Source organism: Aquarana catesbeiana, linkage group LG05 (genome assembly GCF_042186555.1).
Source record: "Aquarana catesbeiana isolate 2022-GZ linkage group LG05, ASM4218655v1, whole genome shotgun sequence".
In the NCBI taxonomy this organism is placed as follows: domain Eukaryota; kingdom Metazoa; phylum Chordata; class Amphibia; order Anura; family Ranidae; genus Aquarana; species Aquarana catesbeiana.
Window position 1 is genome coordinate 46366912 of NC_133328.1, and position 23624 is coordinate 46390535.

At 42.3% G+C, this 23624-nt stretch overlaps 1 protein-coding gene across 2 annotated transcripts in view; it reads right to left on the reverse strand.

The window, feature by feature from the left end:
• Nucleotides 1-23624, reverse strand: part of RUNDC3B (RUN domain containing 3B) — a 318511-nt gene that overhangs the window by 174869 nt on the left and 120018 nt on the right. For both annotated transcript variants that reach the window (XM_073629675.1, XM_073629676.1), the window contains exon 2: nt 21037-21152. In XM_073629675.1, the coding sequence (XP_073485776.1) occupies nt 21037-21152 (116 nt within the window). The remainder of the gene's footprint in view (nt 1-21036; nt 21153-23624) is intronic.

Below are 23624 nucleotides of genomic sequence, written 5' to 3' on the forward strand. Positions count from 1 at the left end.
ATCATCCCCCCCTTCACCGCAAAGCCAGGTGTGCAGCCCGACACAACAAATTTTTCTGAATTCGATTATTTTTCTTTATTTTTCCCACAAGATTTTCTGCAGAATATGGTGGATCAAACTAATTTGTATGCATCCCAATTTATTGCTGCCAACCCCAATTCTTCCTACGCCCGCATGTTCCAGTGGCGATGTGTCACACTGGATGAATTTAAATTGTTTTTGGGCCTAACTTTTAATATGGGGCTTACAAAAAAGAACGAAGTCCATGCATATTGGTCCACCCACCCCATCCAACACATGCCCATATATTCCGCTGTCATGTCCAGGACAAGATACGACATGATTATGCGTTTTCTCCACTTCAATGATAATTCCCAGTGCCTTCCCCGAGATCATCCCAACCATGACAAATTGTACAAGATACGCCCCCTAATCAATTCCTTTTCCCAGCGATTTAGAGAAGTTTCCATCCCAGACCAAAAAATTTGTGTGGACGAGTCCCTCATACATTTCACTGGCCGACTGCACTTCAAGCAGTATATACCAAGCAAGAGATCCAGGTATGGGGTAAAGGTAAATAAATTATGCGACCAAGCCACTGGATATGTCTTCACATTCCGGATCTACGAAGGCAAAGATTCCCAGCTCCAGCCCCATGATTGCCCCACATATATTGGAACCAGTGGGAAAATTGTCTGGGAGCTGGCATACCCCCTATTCGACAAAGCATACCATTTATATGTCGACAACTACTATACCAGCCTGCCCCTTTTTCGTCACCTTTATAGTAAAAAAAACCCCGGCCTGTGGTACCTTAAAAAAAAACCGTAAGGGATTCCCACAAAATCTGTTGGCAAAAAAATTAAGAAAGGGAGAATCGGCATTCATGAGGAACAAGGAGGTGTTGGCCATGAAGTGGAGGGACAAGAAAGATGTCCACATGCTCTCTACCAGCCACAATGACACCGCGGTGGAGATCCAAAGAAGACGCGGCCCCATTGTAAAGCCCGAATGTGTCCACGACTACAATATGTATATGGGGGGGGTGGATTTAAACGATCAAATGCTACAGCCCTTCTTATCAAACAGAAAGTCCCGTTACTGGTACAAGAAAGTTGCCTTTCACCTTTTTCACATGGCCCTTTTTAATTTGTTTGTCTGCTACCAAAAAGCAACTCAAAACCAACAAGTCACCTACCTCAAGTATTTTGAATCGATCGTCACTGCCCTCATTTACCAACAAGGTCCCGCCCCAGGAAGCATTCGCTCGGATGCTGTGAGTCGACTTCACGAGCAACATCTTCCCTATAGCATTCCCCCCACAGAATCTGGAAGAAGACGCCAAAAGAAATGCCGTGTATGCAGCAGAGGAGGAGTAAGAAGAGATTCCAGCTATTATTGTCCCCAATGTCCCTCCCAACCTGGCCTGTGCATCGGAGGTTGCTTCAAAAATTATCATACATTCATCCAATATTAGTTCCCTGTATTATTACCAGACTGCCATTTCCCCATTTGCCTGCTACCATGTTAATTAACTGACCCTGGCCTGTTTACCGACAATGTCTTTGCTTGCCGATTTAAACCACGTTTCTGACTTGCACGTGTACCAACCTCAGCCTGTTTACCGACGATGCCTCTGCCTGCCGATTTAAACCACGTTTCTGACTTCCACGTCTACCGACCTTGGCCTGTTAATCGACCATGTTTTTGCCTGCCACTGGGACTGATCTTTTGGCCATCTACTTTAGTACACAGGGGTCTCACATATGTGAGGGGCTTCAGAATAGCGTTATGAGTAGAGAAAACCAGTTTTTCGTTTTCTGTGCTCCCAGAACAGGGTCTGGTTGCCCCGGAGGCTTCAAAGCAATTTGGGTGGGAGAAGCCTCTACCCCTGTCCCCCTGGCCCTAAGCTTGATGGTCCTTCCTGCTGCCTGGACCAATACTTTGGCTGTGCTGACCATATTGCTGCCTGTAAAGACCCATGACATTATGGACCATGTTTCTTCCTGCTGTTTGGACCAATACTTTGGCTGTGTTGACCATATATCTGCCTGCTGCCTCTACTGAATTTGGACAGTATTTCTGCCGGGACACCTCTGCCTGCTACCTGGACCTGTGCTTTGGCTGTGCTCTGGATGTGCTTTGGCTGTGCTCTGGCTGTGCTGACAGTATCTCTGCCTGTATGAACTATGGACAGTATTCCTGCCTGCTGCCTGGATGATTGCTTTTGCTGTCACTGACCTCATTCCTGCCTGCTGCCTGGACCGATGCTCTCCTCTGTGGACCACTGCACTTCTAAAACCACAGGTAATCTTTTGTTATTTGGTATGTACCTGCTATGTGTTAGAAATACGAAGGGCCTTCAAAAATGTGATCGGTAGTCAGAAAATGATATGTGTAATTAATGCTGCTAGAATGCCAGGAGGTGCTACTTGGATTTTGGGCCTCTGTATGTGGCCAGGTTGTGTAAAAGTCTCAAACATGTGGTATCGCCATACTCAGGAGGAGTAGCAGAATGTATTTTGGGGTGTCATTTTTGCTATGTACATGCTATGCGTTATACATATCTTATAAAGGGACAACTTTGTGTAAAAAAAATGCATTTTCATTTTTTTTCCACTTTTTTCAAAACCTTCTGGAAAAAAATGAACCGTTCAAAAGACTCATTATGCCTCACAGATTATACGTTGGGGTGTGTGCTTTCCAAAATGGGTTCATTTTTTGGATAATTCCATTGTTCTGGTGCTCCAGGGCCTTCAAAACTGTAATAGGTGGTTGAGAAAGGATATGTGCAATTTATGCTTGTAAAACGCATGAAAGTGCTACTTCAGTGTTGGCCCTTTGTATGTGGCCAGGCTGTGTAAAAGTCTCACACATGTGGTATCGCTATACTCAGGAGGAGTAGAGGAATGCATTTTGGGGTGTCATTTTTGCTATGTACATGCTATGTGTTAGAAATATCTTATAAATGGGCAACTTTGTGTAAAAAAAATGCATTTTCATTTTTTTCCCACATTTTCCAAAAACTTCTGGAAAAAAAATGAACCGTTCAAAAGACTCATTATGCCTCATAGATTATACATTGGGGTGTGTGCTTTCCAAAATGGGGTCATTTTGTGGACAATTCAACTGTCCTGGTGCTCCAGCGCCTTCAAAAGTGTAATAGGTGGTTGAGAAAGGATATGTGCAATTTATGCTTGTAGAACGCCTGAAAGTGCTACTTCAGTGTTGGCCCTTTGTATGTGGCCAGGCTGTGTAAAAGTCTCACACATGTGGTATCGCTATACTCAGGAGGAGTAGCAGAATGTATTTTGGGGTGTAGTTGCAATTATGCATATGCTGTGTGAGAGAAATAACCTGTTAATATGACCAGTTTGTGTAAAAAAAAAAAAAAATCTTAATTTTCCCAAGAATTGTGGGAAAAAAAATACAGCTTCAAAAAACTCACCATGCCTCTTAGTAAATACATTGGACTGTCTACTTTCTAAAAAGGGGTCATTTGGGGGGTATTTGTACTTTCCTGGCTTGTTAGTGTCTCAAGAAATGAGAAAGGCCTTCAGGTGAGATAGTACATCAGTTGTGATCAATTTTCAGTGATTGGCACCATAGTTTGTAGACTCTATAACTTTCACAAAGACCAAATAATATACATTAATTTGGGTTATTTTTACCAAAGATATGTAGCAGTATAAATTTTGGCACAAATTTATGAAGAAAAATGACTTGTTTGCAAAATTTTACAATAGCAACTAAAAAAAAGTACGTTTTTTTCAAAATTTTTGCTGTTTTTTTGCTTATATCGCAAAAAAATGAAAAACCCAGTGGTGATTAAATACCACCAAAAGAAAGCTCTATTTGTGAGAAGAAAATGATAAACATTTTGTTTGGATACAGTGTAGCATGACTGAGTAATTGTCATTCAAAGTGTGAGAGCGCTGAAAGCTGAAAATTGGTCTGGGCGGGAAGGTGCATAAGTGCCTGGTATTGAAGTGGTTAAAGGACAGCTCCTGCCAATTCACAGTTGTAACAGCTACAATAAATTGTATTTCAAACCTAAAGCTCTGTACAATACTGCAGGTAATATTATGATGTATAAATCAATGCTGCACTATATGCTTCACAGCATAAGGAGGGTCTACATCAGAGCCCATATAAAGTGGAACAGAACTCTAATAATGCAATTTTGCTGTGTTGTAGGGAAAAAGAAGGCCACAGGCAATACTGGTGACCAGTGCTTTGCACTTTGCCTGCTTTTTGTGGGCATATCTTCCAGAGTTCCTTGCTGCGCTCTCCCAGCAGCCCTTAGAGAAGTATTAAACTGAAAAGCAGACATTTATTATATTGCTGTTTTAAGGTGGTTCAAAGGAATCTCCTTGTCAGTCCCTTTAAAGCTATTGCCATATCCAACTTAGGAAAAGGGGGTCCCCCAACTGGTCTCTGCATGGATAGAGCTTTAAAAAAAAAAAAATACCCACCAATGCATTGCTGGCCCAAGATTTCTTGATGAAAACACCAAGTGCCGAAATCTGACTCTACCTTGAAGTAATTCCAGAACTGTTACTAGGCTGTAAAAATGTAAAATGAAGGAATTCTTTCCACACCACCTACTGAAGAGTTTCCAGACCTTAAAGTATATTGATTGTGTCTCCTCCTTCCTACTACTCAACAGGGTAGACACCTCTTGGGCTGAAAAACTCTTATAGGGCGTACACACGGTCGGACTTTGTTCGGACATTCCGACAACAAAATCCTAGGATTTTTTCTGACGGATGTTGGCTCAAACTTATTTTGTCTACACACGGTCGCACAAAGTTGTCGGAAAATCCGATCGTTCTGAATGCACTGACGTAAAACACGTACGTCGGGACTATATACGGGGCTGTGGCCAATAGCTCCGATGGAGCCCACACACGGTCGGAATTTCCGACAACACGCTCCGATCGGACATTTTCCATCGGAAAATCCGACCGTGTGTACGGGGCATTAGACCTCAGGAGTGGCGCCTCAGAAACCACGTCTCTAGGCTCAGCCTCTATACCTACCAATGGATCGCTTGACAAAGGTTTCAAAGTCCCGAAACCTGACTCTTCAGTGTACAGATGGTGAGGCCCTTATCAGCCCCAATCTGAAGGCATTCCAGATACATTATTAGGCACTACCTATTGAAGAGTTTCCAGTTTGCGTCTATGGATCGTGTCTCCTCCTTCCTGCTACTCAACAGGGTTAATGCCATATGGGCCTAAAATCCCTTAGACCTTAGGAGCTGCTCCTCAGTAACCACACTGCTAGGCTCAGCCTCTCTACCTGTGGACAAATGACAGGATGCAGAGAGAGCAGATCTTCCTGGCATGAAAGCATCCAAGGAGGTTTAGCCGCCAGATCAAAAGGGTCAAAATCCAAGCCATCCTGAGCCAGCTCGGGGCTGTGAAACTCAAGGTGGTCCTCTCGCTTCAAAACTTCCTTAAGACCGCTGGCAGCAATGCTGGGGGGGCATAAAACAGAGGAAATCTTTATGGCTGCAAGCTGCAACCATTAGTGCCCCGTCCCCACTGCTTAGGGAAAGAAATAGCACCGCTTATGTGTCTTCCTTTGTCGCCAGCAGATCTACCCCACTTCTGCATGATCTCCCGGTTGAGGATCCAATCGGCTTCCCTCACCTGCCTCCTGCTGAGTAAATCTGCAACCTGGTTGAATTCCCCCTTAGATATGGTTAAGAGATAACCTGTGCCCACCAGATCAGTGAAGAGATGGTCTGAGGAGTCCTTTGAGTTACTGCTGGGCTGTTTTGAGGCAACAGATTGGAATACACTCTGTGAGCCACATGGAACATTGATGGGCTTACTGAGTGCATAACACATTATATTAATTTCTGTGTAGATTCTATTGTTCCAACAAGAATTGTTCATTGTTATTAAAATAATAAACCGTGGGTAACTAGGGATATGAAGGATATTCTTAACTCCAAGAAGGTGGCATTTAGAGTAGGTAATAGGGAGGCATTAAAAATTATTCAGAGGGACCTGAGGATAAAGATTTGAGAGGCTAAGGAGTAATATAGGAGAAAGCTGGAGCGGAAACTCCAGCAAAACAAAGTGAGAGAGGTCTGGAGTGGAATAAGAACCATTATAGGTCTTAAGCAGGTCGGTGGAGGGACTAGGGGTGTTGTGGAGAGGGCAAATGAACGTAACCATTTTTTTAATAGGTTTGATTTGGAGGCCCTGGCTTTAACTCCCTCAGATTCAACACAAAGCTGTAGGAGAGTAAAGTTGCGGAAAGTACTTTTCTCTTCTCATACTAGATGTCCTTCCTCCTTTAATGTGTGTTCTGATTTAACACTATTGGATACTTTTACTGGTTGTTCTTTTTATAAGAACAACTCTACTCCTCCTTTATATGGGAAAGTTCATCAATGTCGTTTACAGGTGATCAGGTGAGTAGACAGTTGAGGAGACTTAAGGTAGTAAAATCAGCAGACCCTGATGGAGTTAGCCCCAGGGTGCTTAGGACATGTGCAGACCAGCTTCAACGGGTCTTTAACTTGACTCTTTGTCTACAAAAGGTTCCTGTGTTATGGAAGACATCCTGTCTTGTCCCTGTGCCAAAGATACCACGTCCTCGTGGCTCCAAGGATTATAGACCAGTGGCTTTGACCTCCCACATAATGAACATCTTGAAGAGACTTGTTTTATATCAGTTATGGCACATGGTTAGTAAATGTTTGGACCCTTTGCATACCAGCCAAGACGGGGGTTTGAGGATGAGATAATTTTCATGGTAAATCGCATGTATGCACACCTGGATAAGTCAGCGAGCACTGTGAGGGTCATGTATTTTTACTTCTCCAGTGCTTTTGATACTATCAGGCCGGATGTTTTGGGTGAGAAGCTAGCAGCAATGCAGGTTGACGTTACCCTTGTGTCATGAATTGTAGGCTACCTAACAGGAAGACCACAGTATGTGCGTTTGCAAGACCGTGTCAGAAAGGGTGATCAGCAACATTGGGGTTCCACAGGGGACAGTTCTCTCCCTGTCTTTTTACTGTCTACACCACTGATTTCAGCTACCAGACACAGTCTTGCCATCTTCAGAAGTTTTCTGATGACTCTGCGGTAATGGGATGTATCAGGGATGGGGAAGACACTGAGTATAGGACTGTGGTGGAAAACTTTGTCACATGGTGTGAGGTTAATCATCTGTATCTAAATGTGGCAAAGAAAGGATCTGGTTGTGGATTTAAGAAAGAGGAAGCCACCAGTGACCCCAATCTCTATTCGAGGAGTGAATGTGGAGGTAGTAGAGAGTTACAAGTATCTGGGGGTGCACATAGATAAAAAGCTGGACTGGAGCAAGAACACTGAGGTGCTCTAAAGGAAGGGCCAGAGCTGCCTTTACTTTTTAAGGAGACTGAGGTCCTTTAACATCTGCCGGAAGATGCTGAACATGTTTTATGAGTCTGTGATGGCCAGTGCTCTCCTGTATGCAGTGGCATGCTGGGAAAGTAGGGTTAGGGTGTCCGACACCAACAGACTTAAAGCAAAGTTCCAATAAAAAAAATAAATAAATAAAAGTCAGCAGCTACAAATGCTGCAGCTGCTGACTTTTAATAATCGGACACTTACCTGTCCCAGGGTACAGTGATGCGGTGGAACAAAGCCCCGCTTGTCTCCCCCTCCTCGCTGCGGCGCCAGCATCGTCACTGTGGGTGCTTGGCTGTGGCTCCACAGCCGGGCATGCACTGCGCATGCGCAAGCCGCACTGTGACTGGCCAGGCAATCATCTGGGACCTGTTACGTGTCCCAGATGATTGCCGAGAGGGAGGGGGGGAGAGGTGATCTTCCTTCCGGCGCCCGGGAGGAAGTGGGAGCTGGAACCCTCAAAAAGAGGGTTTCCGCTCCCTCTTCCCAAAAAAAAAAAAAAATGACATGTCAAATGTGGCATGTCAGGGGGTCACCTTCCCTTAAAGAGGAAGTTCCATTTTTGGGTGGAACTCCGCTTTAACAAACTGATTCGCAAAGCCAGTGAAGTTGTTGGATTGGAATTGGAGTCTTTTACAATAGTGTTGGAGAGAAGAATGTTCAAGGTACGTTCAATCTTGGACAACTCCTCCCACCCACTCCCCAAAATGCTGGTCAGTCTACGAAGTACCATCAGTGATAGATTGTTACTCCCACAATACACCACAGAGGGACACAGGAAATCATTTTTGCCTGTGGCGATCAAGATATATAATTTTGTAAGGGCTGGAGATGAAGATTAAATTCTGGTTTATGATCAGGATTTTGTGTTGATTTTATAGTATGTTGGTATTGTGTTGGTTATTATCTGGAGTGGTGTTAGAGAAAGTGGTGTATTATTTGTATCTGGTAGTTTGCCTGTTATTTTAACCTGTGTTATTTATTCTATGTTGTATTTTAATTGTATCGATGTTTTATTTGTAGTGTAGTTTTAATTTTGTTATTTGGTGTCAATGCCTGTTATTAGTAATTTTGTTGTCTTTTTGCATCTTGTTCAGTCTATTGTTGTGATCTTGTGTTGCTTTTGTTAAGTGTTTCTGTGTCATAACAATTTCCCAATTTCCCTTTGGGATTAATAAAGTATTCTGTAGATGAACCGCCAAGATGGACGCTGCATTGCTCCCAGCTTACCTGAGGAGTTCCACTGAAAGCAACCACAGAGCGCTGCTCCAGGTGACCAGATCCCTCCTATATGTTGATATATGCCACTGCTGTACACTCCAGCTCTTGCTTCCTCCATAATATTATTTCATTTAAAATCCAGCAGCAAATACAGCTAATAAGTGCCAGATCAGATACATAAAGCTAGAAAATCAACAAAAGGATCTCATCAAGGACTCACTGCAAGCAATCAGGTAAAACAGCCAAACACATGCATGAAATACATATATCTTAACTGTTTGACCTAGCAAATGTTTTGTATTTCTGTCCACATAGTCCTTAGATTAATTTACATGGACCGTCAGGCAACAGAGCCAGCCTGGCGACCTGGCTTTTCTCTACTGCTGTAAAGCAAAAGAGCCTGGTCACTTCTCTGCCACCAGCCTGTTATTGGACAGTGAATGCGAAGTAACAAACTGAAGGGGCTGTCTATCCACCCCCCTCCTGTCAATAGGTTACTCATCCATATACAGTATATGCATGCAGCACTCCCGATTACCCTACATGCTGGCCTTCCCTCTTCCAATCTGAGTGCTGCTGTACAGAGGATCATATGAGTCTCAGAGCAAGTCAATTTCAGGTATCTGGACTAGTTGCATTTAAAATATTTTTTTAAACACATAATTGCATTAAATGATGTTTTTTTTACCATCCTGGAGTTCAGCTTTAATGCGCCTGCATATACCAAAGATCAAATATCAGGTTTGGGTGACCTAAACCTTTAAACATAAGCAGGAAATCATTTAGTCAACCAACCAGAGGGAAAAAAAAAAATCAATATCTTCCTAGATGGCAACCATTGATCCTGCTAGCAAGAGATGGAAGATTATTGAATTTCTAATTGGCACACCTTTTCTTAAACTTTAAAAAGACTTGGAAATCAGTAAGACATTTCTAAAGTCGATACGATTTCACATTTTGAAGTGGGCAGAGAAATATTGGCATTGAATCTGAAGTATATAAGAATGTCACATTTGGGAAAAGCTTTGAGGTGACCTCTCCGCAGAGTAGAAAATAAAACACACGCAGGCTCAGTGTCACCTGTGCCAGTGGTTCCCAACCTCAGTCTTCAAGTACCCCCAAAAGGTCAGGTTTTCAGTATTTCCTTCATCTCGCAGAGGTGCTTAAAATCAATGTCAATGGTTTGGTATTCATGACAGCTATTTTACCATGGCCTATTGGGAGTGCGGGGAGGGGAGAGACTGGGAATCGCTGATCTGTGCAGTCATATTCCGCATTAAAGCTAACGTTTAGGTATGGCAATTTTTACATAGTTACACTGGTCCAGCTTGGACTGATGTAAGTACCGGTATGTATGTGCCATACCCAGGGCAGGACTTAGGGTGGTGGGGGCCCCCGGGCCCTACCTTCTATACATATGCACAGCTCTACAAAACAGAAATAGAAAAGGATAAGGTGCGCCAGACTCAGTGCAGTATTAAAGAACTTCTGTTTAATTGGACAAGAGAAAAACAGCCAAATGGCTACTCACAAAAGTACATAATATATAAGCGTATAAGTGGGGGATACTGTACTGGTATTCGTTCTGGGTCCATGATTAATAAAAGCAATAAAAATGGATAAAATGATAATTACCGTATTTATCGGCGTATAACACGCGTCGGCGTATAACACACACCCCAAGTTTAGGAGGGAATTTTCTGTGAAATAAACTTTTAGGAGGGAAGTTTAAGGAAAAAAAACTTACATTTAAATGACCATCAATGCAGCCTTATCAGTGTCCATCTGCAGCCTTGTCAGTGTCATTGCAGCCTTGCCCAGTGTCAGTGTAGCCTTGCCCCAGTGTCATTTGCAGACTTGTCAGTGCAGCCTTGATCCAGTGTCATTGCTGCCTTGTCATTGCAGCCTTTCAGTTCAAAAATGGCGCCACCGAGATACAGAGCCGGCGGCTTTCGGCTGCATTTGGAATGGGCGGGCCCTCCTATTGGCCGGGGCCCATGGGCTTGAGCCCCCCGTCAAGCCCAATGGAAAGTCCGGCCCTGGCCATACCTGTGGGATCCCAATTTGATCTCCACTAGCTTCCAGGTGGTATCCCAAGCGGCTGCCCTACTGCACAGGAGGTCGCTTGCTGGGCACAGGAAAACTCTATTTTCTTAGTGAAAGCAAAGCATTCTTTGACGGTGGTGACATCAGGACCTCCACCTCATCCAATCAAAGAACACTTGGCACAGGACCCAAAAGCTAGCTGCAATCACTGTAGTAGTGGTGCCTACCACAGTTATTTCCAGCTTCCATGGGGATCCCACAGGTATGGCACATACATACCTACATGGGTCCAAGCTAGACCATGATAACTATGTAAAAATGGCCAAACCTAAACTTCAGCTTTAAATCACTACAGGCACTTTCACACAGTCTTTCTGGTCAGGTCTGCCTGTTTGTTTTTCAGGTGGACTTGATCGGAAGCTCCATGCAGCTCCAAGGACAGATGGATGTAAACAGACGTGTGTTCATCCAGGTCTGGAAAAAAAAAAAAACTTAAAAAAGGGCCCTTTTCTGTTTTTCTGGACCTAAATATGATGAATCGGAGGCAGACTGACATAAACAGAAACAAAAGTCTGTTTACATCTGGCCAACCATAGAGCCATCATAGGTCCGCTGTGTAAGTGCAGACCTAAACTGAACAGACACAGAAGTAAAAAAAAAACGACATCCTTCCCGTTGAGCTCGGGATCTGCTCACAGCGGTGTGACTCCATGTGAAAGGTCTCTAGGTGGTAAAGAGGTCCTAACAAACACTCCACAGATTGCTGGGATGCAGACACAGAGCAGCCTTATTACTGTGTGAACTGTCACCAACAAGTCTTCTTATAGGTTAGTGAGCCTTGCTAACCACTGCACATCTCTGCTAAAGACAGCCTAAATTGTTAAAGTTTAGTTATCTTAGTTCCTCCTCAGAGGAGACAACTTTATTATGACAAGCCAGCATTTAAGGCCTCATGCACAAAGGGCATTAAAAAAACAAAAAAACAAAAAAAACAAGCTGTAAAGCCAGTACTGATGCCGGGAAAATGCGGCTGTAAAAAAATGCGCTTTCAGAAGCATTTTGTATTGACATTAATGTGCGTTTAGCTGCGTTACTGTTTGTCAGCATTTTTCTGCCCTCTTCTATTTTCCACTCCCAAATCCAATTACTACAGCTTAAATATGCTTGATGCTGTTTAACGTTGTATACAGCATTAACACACATTTATCCACGTCAGACATTTTTACAGCTGAACGCTGCTGCTCCAGAATGCCCTGGTCCTGGGATTTTTTTACAGCTTGAAAACACCTATACCACTTACAGCTCCTAAAAGCCTGCGTGTGCACAGACACATAGAATAACATGGAGAGGGATTTTGAAGCTGTAAAAAAAAAAAATAAATAATAATCTGACGCTGTTAAAAGTGCCAGTAAACGCTGTGTGTGCATGAGGCCTAACAGTCAAACACTGAACAGATTACCTAAAACCTTAGTCTGAGTCTTTCGACAGCATGCAACTAATAATGTTAATTATAAGCTTTGTACAACATCAGCTTATACAACAGCAGTGTGTACAGGAAGCTTTTTAGTGGACAGGGGTGTCCAACCCTTGACCTTCCTGGGCCTCATTGGAAGAAGAGCAATTGTCTTGGGTCAACCATACAATACACTAATAATAAGGATACTATATATAGCCCAGTCTGGTTTCAGGATTAAAATTAGGCACATTCTCTCTCTTTTTTTTCCCCTTCATCTATTGTCCTATTATGTTTTTCTGACGTAGTGGGAAACTCCATGGCAACCTTTGTGCTCCAATAGCCTGAACCTCTTTCTCTGGGGGGTTTCTCCCTCTCAGGAAACATGATGATTATGTAACCATTAGTCCTATACGTTGGGGATGATTCATTTTGTACTAGTCCATTTGGGACACTTTTTATACATTGTGGATGTGACAGATTTAGCCACTGTGATACATCTAACAGATGAAGATTTGTGCAAAGAATTATAACACGCTGGGTTTTTTTCTTATGCAGCATTATGCTTATGTATTTCTTTTTTTTTTTTTAACAATAATTTTTATTGAAATTATTAGGTATCAATACAAATTGTCATTTATTTTAGCCATTAATAATAAGAATAGTTACTAAGTAATTACTTAGGAATTCAGGAATGTTGTTTCGTACTTATATAACGCTTGATATCCTGGACCTGCTTACCCCTAATGGGTTTATGCTTATGTATTTCATTGTGGTTTTCTTACATGGTTACGGGCCAGGCTCTATCATGCTTTTATCTTTTATGTACATATGGATTCTTGTGTTTTTTATTTTTTTTTATTTAAATAATAAGAAAGCTTTCTTTTTTTTTTCTTTTTTTCATATGCTTCTATGTCCCCCTCTATGTGCCCCTTGCTGCAAAGGCCAGTGATAGGGTCAGGGTGGTTGCCATTAATTGGTGAGGGGACGCACTGGATACCTTCCCTGCCATTGTGCCCTTGCTGGGTGTCCAATCCACCCATGTAATTAAAGAAGGGGTTGGCTCCCTCCAGGCATACCTGCCCTTAATCTATTCTATATATATATATATATATATATATATATATATATATATATATATATATATATATATATATATACACACACACATATATATACACACACACACATACATACATACATATATATATATATATATATATATATATATATATATATATATATATATATATATATATACACACAATATGTGAACCAACTTGGGAGGCTCTCAAAATTATAGAGTTGGGACTGCAGTGTGATGTGGCCACTGCAGCAGACACATATATTTGCAAACGTGTGCAAGCTAAACCTCTTGGTTTTAATGTGAACTGTTCATCAGTAACATGCAAAATCCGGAATATTGCTGCACTCGTTGGTATCTTTATTGAAGCATCAAAATCACATCACGGGTGTGTTAGATAGTGTTAATTCAATTTGTTGCAAGCTGGCTGGTAAGTGAGCTGGGAATTTTTGCTTGTTTTGTTGTAATTTTTAAAATTTTGTCTGATATTTTTTGGTGCCCTTAACCACTTAACGCTAGGTGGACGTCATATGACGTCCTGGACTTTGAGTGTTTAAATATGAATGATGCCTGCAGCTGCAGGCATCATTCGGATATCGTTTTTTCTGCTGGCAATTCCCTGCAATGTAAACACAATCATAGCGGCTGTTTAGCTGTTTGCTTTTACAGGGAGTGGGAGGGGAGATCCGCCCCCTCTCGTTGCCCTCCAGTGTGTCTCCCAGCTGGCCCGTGCGATCGGGGAGCCAGAGAATGAATTGGCCGATGGCGGCGGTTTACCATAGAGCTGACCAAGGACCAGATGGTCCCCAGCCATTTCTATAACCTTTGGAGGCCAGGAGCGATGGCGCTGGCAGATGTAAACACTGCCGTTTTTTTTAACTGGAAAGCCTGAGATCGCTTTTTTATTTTTGATCTCAGGTTTTCCAGCCTAGAGGAGAGATGTGGGGTCTTACAGACCCCACATCTCTCTGTAAAGACGACCTGTCATGCCCTATTCCTTTTACAAGGGATGTTTACATTACTAAAACTAGTGCAATATTTGACACTGTTTTTGATAAACTAAACACTATCTATCACAATATCTGCTTTGATGGATGTAATAGCAATTCTCAAGGTGCTCATCAGATATTTTGGTTCCAATTTTGCCCTTCGTGTCCTTCATCCTTGAAAATAGTTACACATTTTTTACACTCTCAGCAGCTATGTTCCATCTGTCTAACATCTTGGCAATTACAAAAAGTCCCTTTACGCTATGTTTTGTACTTTACTTTTTTTTTTTTTTTTAATAAAAATCGATTAAAAGTGAAAATAGCTGTTCCCAAAAATAGGTGCTGCTGAAAACTGATGACATGGATGAGGTGTGATTGTGATTGTGACACTGTAAATTTTTTCTTTGGCTGCATGAGTTCACCAAGTCTAAATGCATTTTTACAAACCCCCCCCCCCCCCCCCCCAAAAAAAAAAATCAACATTTTTAAGTAAGTTTATGATTTTGTGTTGGGCCACATGCACACGTTGGACATCCCCAGTCTACATGTTTCAGGAGCTCACAACTCCCCCTTCATCAGGGATGAAGTGCAAAATAACATAAAACAATATAAATAGGAGAATAGCAAAACACAAAACCCTTTTGGAAAAGTATGGTGCATCAATATAATAATTATATAGAATGATGTAAAAAGCCATAACTATCTCTGGAAGTAAAATATGCATTATATTTAAAAATACAAATAAAACAAGGACATTTAAAAAGTTTTATTACTAATAAGAAATATAGTAATAAAAAATAGTAATTCACTAAAAATTAGTATTTTTTTCCACCTAACCAGCTTCTTAATGGGTTCTGCATTCCACCAATACATAAAAGAAATAACAAGACTCCCTCTGTGATGTTCTGCATAATCAGAGGGCATTTATTTAAATAAGAAGCATATCATATATTGGTATCAAAAAGCAACCTTGACACGTTTTGCACATGCCAAACAAGACAAGGTTGCTTTTTGATGTCGGGGTATGATATACTTCCTTTTTGAACAAACACCCACTGATTGTGCAGAACATCTTAGGACTCATAGTGTATACTGTAGGGTTGCACCGATACCGAGCATTTGCGGGAGTACTTGTACTCCCGCAAATGCTCTGATGCTTCACGCAATGCCTGGGCAGTCAGGGATGATCGGTGCGGCGGTGGGGGGAGTTACAAGCACCGATCTCCCTGTATAGATTTCAATAAAGCGGCCAACAGCCGCATCTTTCAGATGCTTTATTGAAATTTAAACAGGGAGATCGGTGCTTGTAACTCCCCCCACCACCACACCGATCATCCCTGACTGTCCTAAGTCCACCTCTCTGTGCTCCTCCGGTCCCCCGCCATGTCCTCTGTGCTCCTCCGGCCCCCCTCCATGTCCTCCCTGCTCCTCCGTTCCCCGGCCATGTCCTCCCTGCTCCTCTGTTCCCCGGCCATGTCCTCCCTGCTCCTCTGTTCCCCGGCCATGTCCTCCCTGCTCCTCCGGTCCCCAGCCATATCCTCCATGCTCCTCTGGTCCCCCACCATGTCCTCCCTGCTCCTTGCCACCAAATCACATTCCTGTACATTTGGCTTCACGTGGTTGTACCGGGGTGATGCCTGAAGCTGCTTGCATTACCATGGTACCGTATCGGCTTTCTTGTAATAACAATCGATATAGCTAAGGCTGTTTTTACAAGCAGCAGGAGGGAGAGTCTTTCTCTGGGGGAGGGAGGGCTTCTCCCTCTCAGGAAACCTGCGGCTCACCCGGGCTCTCCCGTCCCAGATCGACCAGCCGGCACGTCCGAGACCAAAACAAAGCCGGAATCGACTTTGCTTGGGTTTCAGGTGTAGTAACCCGGAAGCGCCAGATTAAAAAAATTTCAGTATTCAAAACCAAAAATCTTGCCCCCGCCCCCCTATGCTAGCACACAAAGTCGAATGCCTGAATGCACGCAAACCGCAATCGTCCAACACGTGTGAGGTACCACCGCAAACGACAGATCATGGGCAGTAATTCTAGCACTAGACCTCCTCTACATCTAAAGTGGTAACCTGTAAAGGCATTTAAAGCATGGCCTATGGATAGTATAATGTACATAGTTTGTCACCATTGTGCGGGCATGCGCAATTTTAAAGTGTGACATGTTTGGTATCTATTTACTTGGCGTGATGTCATCTTTTATATTTTCCAAAAATAACATTGAGTTATGTATTGTTTTTTGCATTAAATTTTGAAAAAGTGTCTTTTTTGTATTTTTTCCCCACAAAAACTGCGTTTGAAAAAACGCTGCATAAAAACCGTGTGACAAACATTTGCAAAACCCACCAATTTATTCTCAAAGGCCTCTGCTTTAAAAAAAAATATATAATATTTGGAGGTTCAAACTAATTTTCTAACAAAAAAAAAAAATGATTTTCACATATAGGGGTTGATTTGCTAAAACTGGAGAGTACAAAATCTGGTGCAGCTCTGCATAGAAACCAACCTGCTGTCCACTATGTCTCTACTGGATGTAGCGGTGACATAAATGTCAGCTGGAGGTACAACTGAGCGTAGTGAGGGATCAGGAAATCGAAACTCCGTAGACTTTTCTTCAGTGGAGCAACATTTGGCAGCCTGGACATTGGGAGAGCCAAGAATTCACGTAAGTACCTATAGGGGTTGATTTACTAAAACTGGAGAGTACAAAACCTGAGTGCATAGAAACCAATCAGCTTCCAGGTTTTTTGTCAAAGCTTAAAGTGTAAGTCCGGGCAAAATCTAAAATCCCTGCATCTATAGCCACAAACATTCTAACGCCAACCTATCTAGCCCTGAAAATTAAAAATCAGTATACATACCTTTTCTGCAGGCGATATGACCTGATTTCCAGCGGCGGAAGCTTTGATTTCACGCTGAGCTGTCAGCCGCAGCTTCCCTTTGTAGCCGGGTGCAGAGAACACGTCCGTCAACCGAAGCCCCATAGTAACTCTATTGGGTGACTTCACTTCCCATTCATTTCACAGCCATTGTCAGCCGTGTCCTCCGCAGAGCTTCCGCCGATGGAGATCGGGTCAGATCTCCGCCGATGGAGATCCGGTCCGATCGCCTGCAGAAAAGGTATTTATACTGATTTTTTTCTTTTCATGGTTAGTGTTAGAATGTTTGTGGCTACAGATGCAGGGATTTTAGTTTAGCCCGGACTTCCACTTTAAGCTTTGACAAAAAACCTGGAAGCTGATTGGTTTCTATGCAGAGCTGCACCAGATTTTGTACTCTCCAGTTTTAGTAAATCAACCCCTATAGGTACTTACGTGAATTCTTGGCTCTCCCAATGTCCACGCTGCCAAATGTTGCTCCACTGAAGAAAAGTCTATGGAGTTTCGATCTCCTGATCCCTCACTGCGCTCACTTGTACCTCCAGCTGACATTTATGTCACCACTACATCCAGTAGAGACATAGTGGACAGCAGGAGGAACCATTGAGTGCAGTGGAGGATGGAAATCAACCTAAAATATCAGAGAATTAATGCTGCTACCACATCTAGGGACTGGCAAGCTGAAATAATTACATTTTTTGTTATGAAGTTTAGATACACTTTCAATGTTTAAAAAAAAAAGTAGGCAACATATTAAAGACCGAGCATTCATAATTTAAGGCTACATCCACCCTACAGCAATCCTGTTGTTAGTTTTTTTTTGCTGCAGTTAAAGCAATCATCCTTTTCAGCTCCAACTATAAAAGGGTGAAGGGAATCAAAGACTATGAAGCTGCACGGCTGTGTATTCCGATGATATGAGTCACGATGCTTTGTGATCTTTTTCCTGGATTGCATTTGTGAGCAGTGTGCTAAGAAAAATGATTGAGAGTAGAAACTATGCTTAGCTACATCTGCGACTCGAATTAGGAAATATTCTATATTTTAATGCTATTTGTAAGAGTACAAGGTAACTGTCTTTTTTTTTTTTTTTTTCTTTTTTTTTTTAACTGCAGTGACAGTCACAAGTAAATGTATGCACCTCTGCCCACATTTTGGACATTAAAGTGTTGCTAAACCCACAACAGTGAAATCAGTCTGTACATGCAGTAAGGCATGCTTGTTATGCCCATTGAGGATTAACCCCTTAGGATCCGCTGCATGTGTAAAAAAAAGTCTGTTTGATCAATGATCTTGCCCTTCTTCCACTGTCCCCGATCCATCTCCTGATAAGACAGAATCTTTGTAGTCATTCTGCACATGCTCAGTTTGGTGTGTATTGCTAAGAATTTTTTTTCTTGGGAGGGTGCATGTGATCAGCACAGGGCCAATCAGAACTGTCCAGAGAGAGCGTCAGGGATCCTGCAGCCTCATAGGACAGTCAGAGTAGAATTAAAACTCCTACAAGCTTTAACCAGACACTGATAGAAGCCATACGACTGCTATATACAGCTGATGAGAAAAGGTATTTAGCAGTTTCTGTTTACTAAACTAATTGCATTTCCATGTCCTGTGTACTGTGGGAGATGAGATATAGGGAATGCAGGGTCCTGGGTTTAGTAACACTTTAATATATGTACAGTACATTTTTTTTAAAGGTTTAAAACAAGATCCCTATAGTTTTAGGCATTGTGAAGAAATGCATCCTCAAAGAATACGACAGATGCACTGAAGTGCCATCTCCTCTCCCCTTAATTTCTCTGGCAGCAGGGACTTGCCAGCCTTTTAATTTTAATCAAACACCACATGTATAAGCCATTAGGGTAAGCACAGCACACACAGTGCAAATTCCGATCGATTCTATGAACAATCCAATATGTGCAACACACTGTCACAGTTCTAAATTCAAACATTTCATGCAGGCATTCTCAACCAGGGTTCTGTGGAAAGCTAGGCTTACTCCAAATGTTGCTAGGGGTTCCTTGAGCTGTAGCTGACTGACCTCCTATTTGATGGTGGCACCGCTTGGTAATGTCAGTGGCATGACACCAATGATCTTTTGGGCTCTCTGTAAGGGGGAAATCCTGACTACAATGTAAGGGGGAATTCTTCCCACTGACCCCCAATGAACTGATTTTAGCAGGGGATCACCGAGTCCTGGAAATGGTTCCTCCAGGGCAGGGATATGCAGTTAGCGGACCTCCAGCTGTTGCAGAACTACAAGTCCCATGAGGCATAGCAAGACTCTGACAGCCACAAGCATGACACCCAGAGGCAGAGGCATGATGGGACTTGTAGTTTTGCAACAGCTGGAGGTCCACTAACTGCATATCCCTGCTCTAGGGTAAAAAGTTTGAGAAAGACTGATTGAGCCCCGATTCACACTAGAATGTGGTGCAGAAAACCCACGATCTATGATGTGTTTTCAAAGTTGGTGCATGTACGACTTTGGTGCAATTGTGAAAATGAATGGACTTAAATCACACTGCAATCAATCGCATTTGATTATGATCAGGAATGTGGTGCACTTTTTGTGCAATTCATGGTGTGAACCGAGGCTGAATTCATTTATGGAAAAAAAGTGTAGTACTGTAATCCTTACTTTATGCATTTACTATGTGCAAACAATGAAAACACATATACACTATATTACCAAAAGTATTGGGACACCTGCCTTTACACGCACACGAACTTTAATGGCATCCCAGTCTTAGTCCGTAGGGTTCAATAATGAGTTGGTCCACCTTTTGCAGCTATAACAGCTTCAACTCTTCTGGGAAGGCTGTCCACTGGGTTTAGGAGTGTGTCTATGGGAATGTTTGACCATTCTTATAAAAGCGCATTTATGAGGTCAGGCACCGATGTTGGGAAGGCCTGGCTCGCAGTCTCTGCTCTAATTCATTCTAAAGGTTTTCTATCGGGTTGAGGTCAGGACTCTGAGCAGGCCGGTCAAGTTCCTCCACCCCAAACTCGCTCATCCATGTGTTTATGGACCTTGCTTTGTGCACTGGTCCAAATCATTTAGTGGAGGGGGGATTATGGTGTGGGGTTGTTTTTCAGGGGTTGGGTTTGGCCCCTTAGTTCCAGTGAAGGGAACTCTTAAGGTGTCAGCATACCAAGACATTTTGGACAATTTTATGCTCCCAACTTTGTGGGAACAGTTTGGGGATTGTCCCTTCCTGTTCCAACATGACTGCACACCAGTGCACAAAGCAAGGTCCATAAAGACATGGATGAGCGACTTTGGGGTGGAGGAACTTGACTGGCCTGCACAGAGTCCTGACCTCAACCTAATAGAACACCTTTGATGAATTAGAGCGGAGACTGCGAGCCAGGCCTTCATCATCCAACATCAGTGCCTGACCTCACAAATGCTCTTCTGGAAGAATGGTCAAACATTCCCATAGAAACACTCCTACTAATACTTTTGGTAATATAGTGTTTGTGTATTGTAAAAAAACTGTTAATGCCATATATTTTAATGAATAAACTTGTAATAAAATAAAGTAAATAGGTGGGGATGCTGCACTTTTTTCCACAGATGATGTTTGTAATAATTCTTTAGAATAAGCAGTGGCTGCTAGAAATAGAGAACAGATAGATTTAGTGCAAAAAAAAAAAAAGATCCTGCGGGAGATTTTTCAATAATTCAATGCAAAACAAAGGGGCTGCGTGTGACAGAACATGAATTATCAATCAAAAACATTGATTGCTGAGTATAAACCCATTTTCCAATCAACACTGTGATGTATTAGAAGTGACAACCTTCCTAAGGATAGACCTGATAAGAAGCTCCCCAGCCAACTGTGCTGCAACTGGTAGGATCATTTAGGTTCAGTTTTATCGAGCAACAACAAGCAGCATGTCTTTGAATAGCAGGATAGGATTTGAGATGAGAATTACTTGTTACCTTTCAGGCGATGGCTTAGGATCTGCTCCAAAATAGAGGCAAAGTTTAGAAATTCAGGTGCAGAATCGTCAATGGTTTCAAAGCACGATCGGTCAATCAGGGTCTTGACAGAGAATCTGCAACACAGGGAGCACATCCCAGTTACACACCCTATATAAAATCTAAATAAACTTAAACACAACTTCTGCCCTGTTGGCAACACCAAAGTTCTTTTCATTTTTCGATCATAAAAATGATTGTATTTTGATACCCGAGTGCAGCTAATAATTGTAAAGATAGCATTCTGTATATATACATCCCTTTATTTGTATTGTTCTCCCCATTTACAGGAACAGCAAGCTGACCAGCAAAATTGACAGAGGTGAAAGTGGTTTTAAACTTCCCCAAAAACATTTAAAACATAATTTCTATTATCTTTCTGTGTTCTTAGTTTTTTACATTAAAAGGAGAAATTTGGGACTATGAAACAACACAAAAATCCATGCTCACTTCTATGCTGCAACATTGGTGTCCCATGTTGGCCCGAAGACCGAGAACTGAGCGATCACATGGCCGTTGATCGCTCAGTTCTCGGTCTGCTTAGGGTGGAGAGCAGTGACTTGGAGTCTCTGCTCTTCGTTCTGCACCTCCAATGCTCAATGGAACACCACACTGGGGAGGGGGCAGAATCGGCTGGCTCCGGCTCTTAGCTGCATGCTGAGAAGTGGAGTCAGGCAGATAGATTCCAGAAATATTGTTAGGATCCTTCCAGAGCCCAGAGCTACCAAACTTTACTTTTCCTGTTAACAAGCTGGTGATTGGTTGCTCGTACTGCCTAGCAACCAATCATCAGCTTGTTAACAGGAAAAGTTAATTTGGGCAGCTCCTGCTCCCCTGTCCAGTGCTGCGCTCCACTGTAAGTCTCTCTTTCTCCTAAATCAGTGAAAGTGTCATTCGTTGGTTTTCATTTTTTTAATTATGTATATATGATGTGTACAGTGCCAATAGTAGTCAATCATATTTTAACATAAGGCTTCATGTACACGGAATGTTTTACAACCTCCCCTGAACGGTTTAACTTGACAGATTATAAACAACGTTTAAAAATGTCCGTTTTGCCACGTTTACATGCTGCGTTTAGAAGCATTTAAAAAAAAAAAATAGTCAAAAATGAAAAAAGCCTGTAACCGATATGTGACTAAAGGCGGGTTTACAAGCTGTTACAGGCATTTTGCGTTTGGAATGCCTCTGAACATCCGTACTGAACGCATTTTTTTGCTTTCCAAAAAATGATTCTGAGCTCAACTGCCTAGAAATGACTATAAATGACCCTGTGTACATTTACTGATAAGATAACATAGAGGAGAATTCAGGGGGCAGCTGAAAAAAAAAAAGTCCAACTGCTCCTAAATGTCCGTTTACCAGCAGCAGTGTATATGAGGCCTTATTTTATCAGTCAGACCCCTTTCACACTGGGGCGGTTTGCAGGCGGTATTGCGCTAAAAATACCGCCTGCAAACGGCCCCTAAACAGCCTCCGCTGTTTGTTCAGTGTGAAAGCCCGAGGGCTTTCACACTGAAGCGGTGCGCAGGCAGGACGGTGAAAAAAGTCCTGCAAACCGCTTTTTTGGAGCGGTGAAGGAGCGGTGTATTCACCGCTCCTTCACCGCTCCTGCCCATTGAAATCAATGGGACAGCGTGGCTATACCGCGGCAATGCCGCAGCTATAGCCGCGCTGTACGAGGGATTTTAACCCTTTTTCGGCCGCCAGCGGGGAGTTAAAACCGCACCGCTAGCGGCCGAATACCGCTGCAAGAACGACGGTACAGCAGCGCTAAAAATAGCGATGTTGTACCGCCGACGCCCCCACCGCCCCAGTGTGAAAGGGGCCTCAGGCTTTGTGCTAATATTTTTAAAGTTGTTATTTATTTTAGTAACTTAATTCTTCTTAAAACATTTAACAGTGTAATTTCATGAGATCATTTCCGAGGTCGTGTTTAGGGGAGGCGTCAGGAAGGGGTTGGGTGGGGCAAAGGGTGGCGAGTAATTCTTAAGGTCTGGCTAGTAGCTCAGGACTTGAAATTTTAAGTATTGACAATACAATCTAGTTCACAATAGTGCTTCTTTGAAAGCCAGCTGCATTAAATTTGCACTTCATATTTTAGACACATTTTTATCTATTTAAATACAGTAGAAAAAAAATCAGCAATATAGAAAAAAAAAAAAAAAGATAAAACTTTTTAGCAGCAAAATAAACAAAATACAAACAAACATGAGAATAAAAGTACAAATAAATCAGTGAGTTAATAAAACAAAAAATAGAGAGTTAAATCACGCTGAAAGTTCTAGCGGTGACATTTCCCAGCGGTACCTGATATACTCACATTCTTTTGTGTAATAAATGAAAAATAATTGAAAGTTGCAGAAAAGAGAACAGGATATATAAAACAATAAATATGAATCATGTATAGTTTTTGGTTTGTTTGGAAACCACTAAACCACAAGAAATGGCAAGAAATAAGAAGACAGGGATATTGTTGATCTTTTTTTTTTACTTTGTTAATAACTAGATGGTTTATGTCTAATGCCCCGTACACACGGTCGGACTTT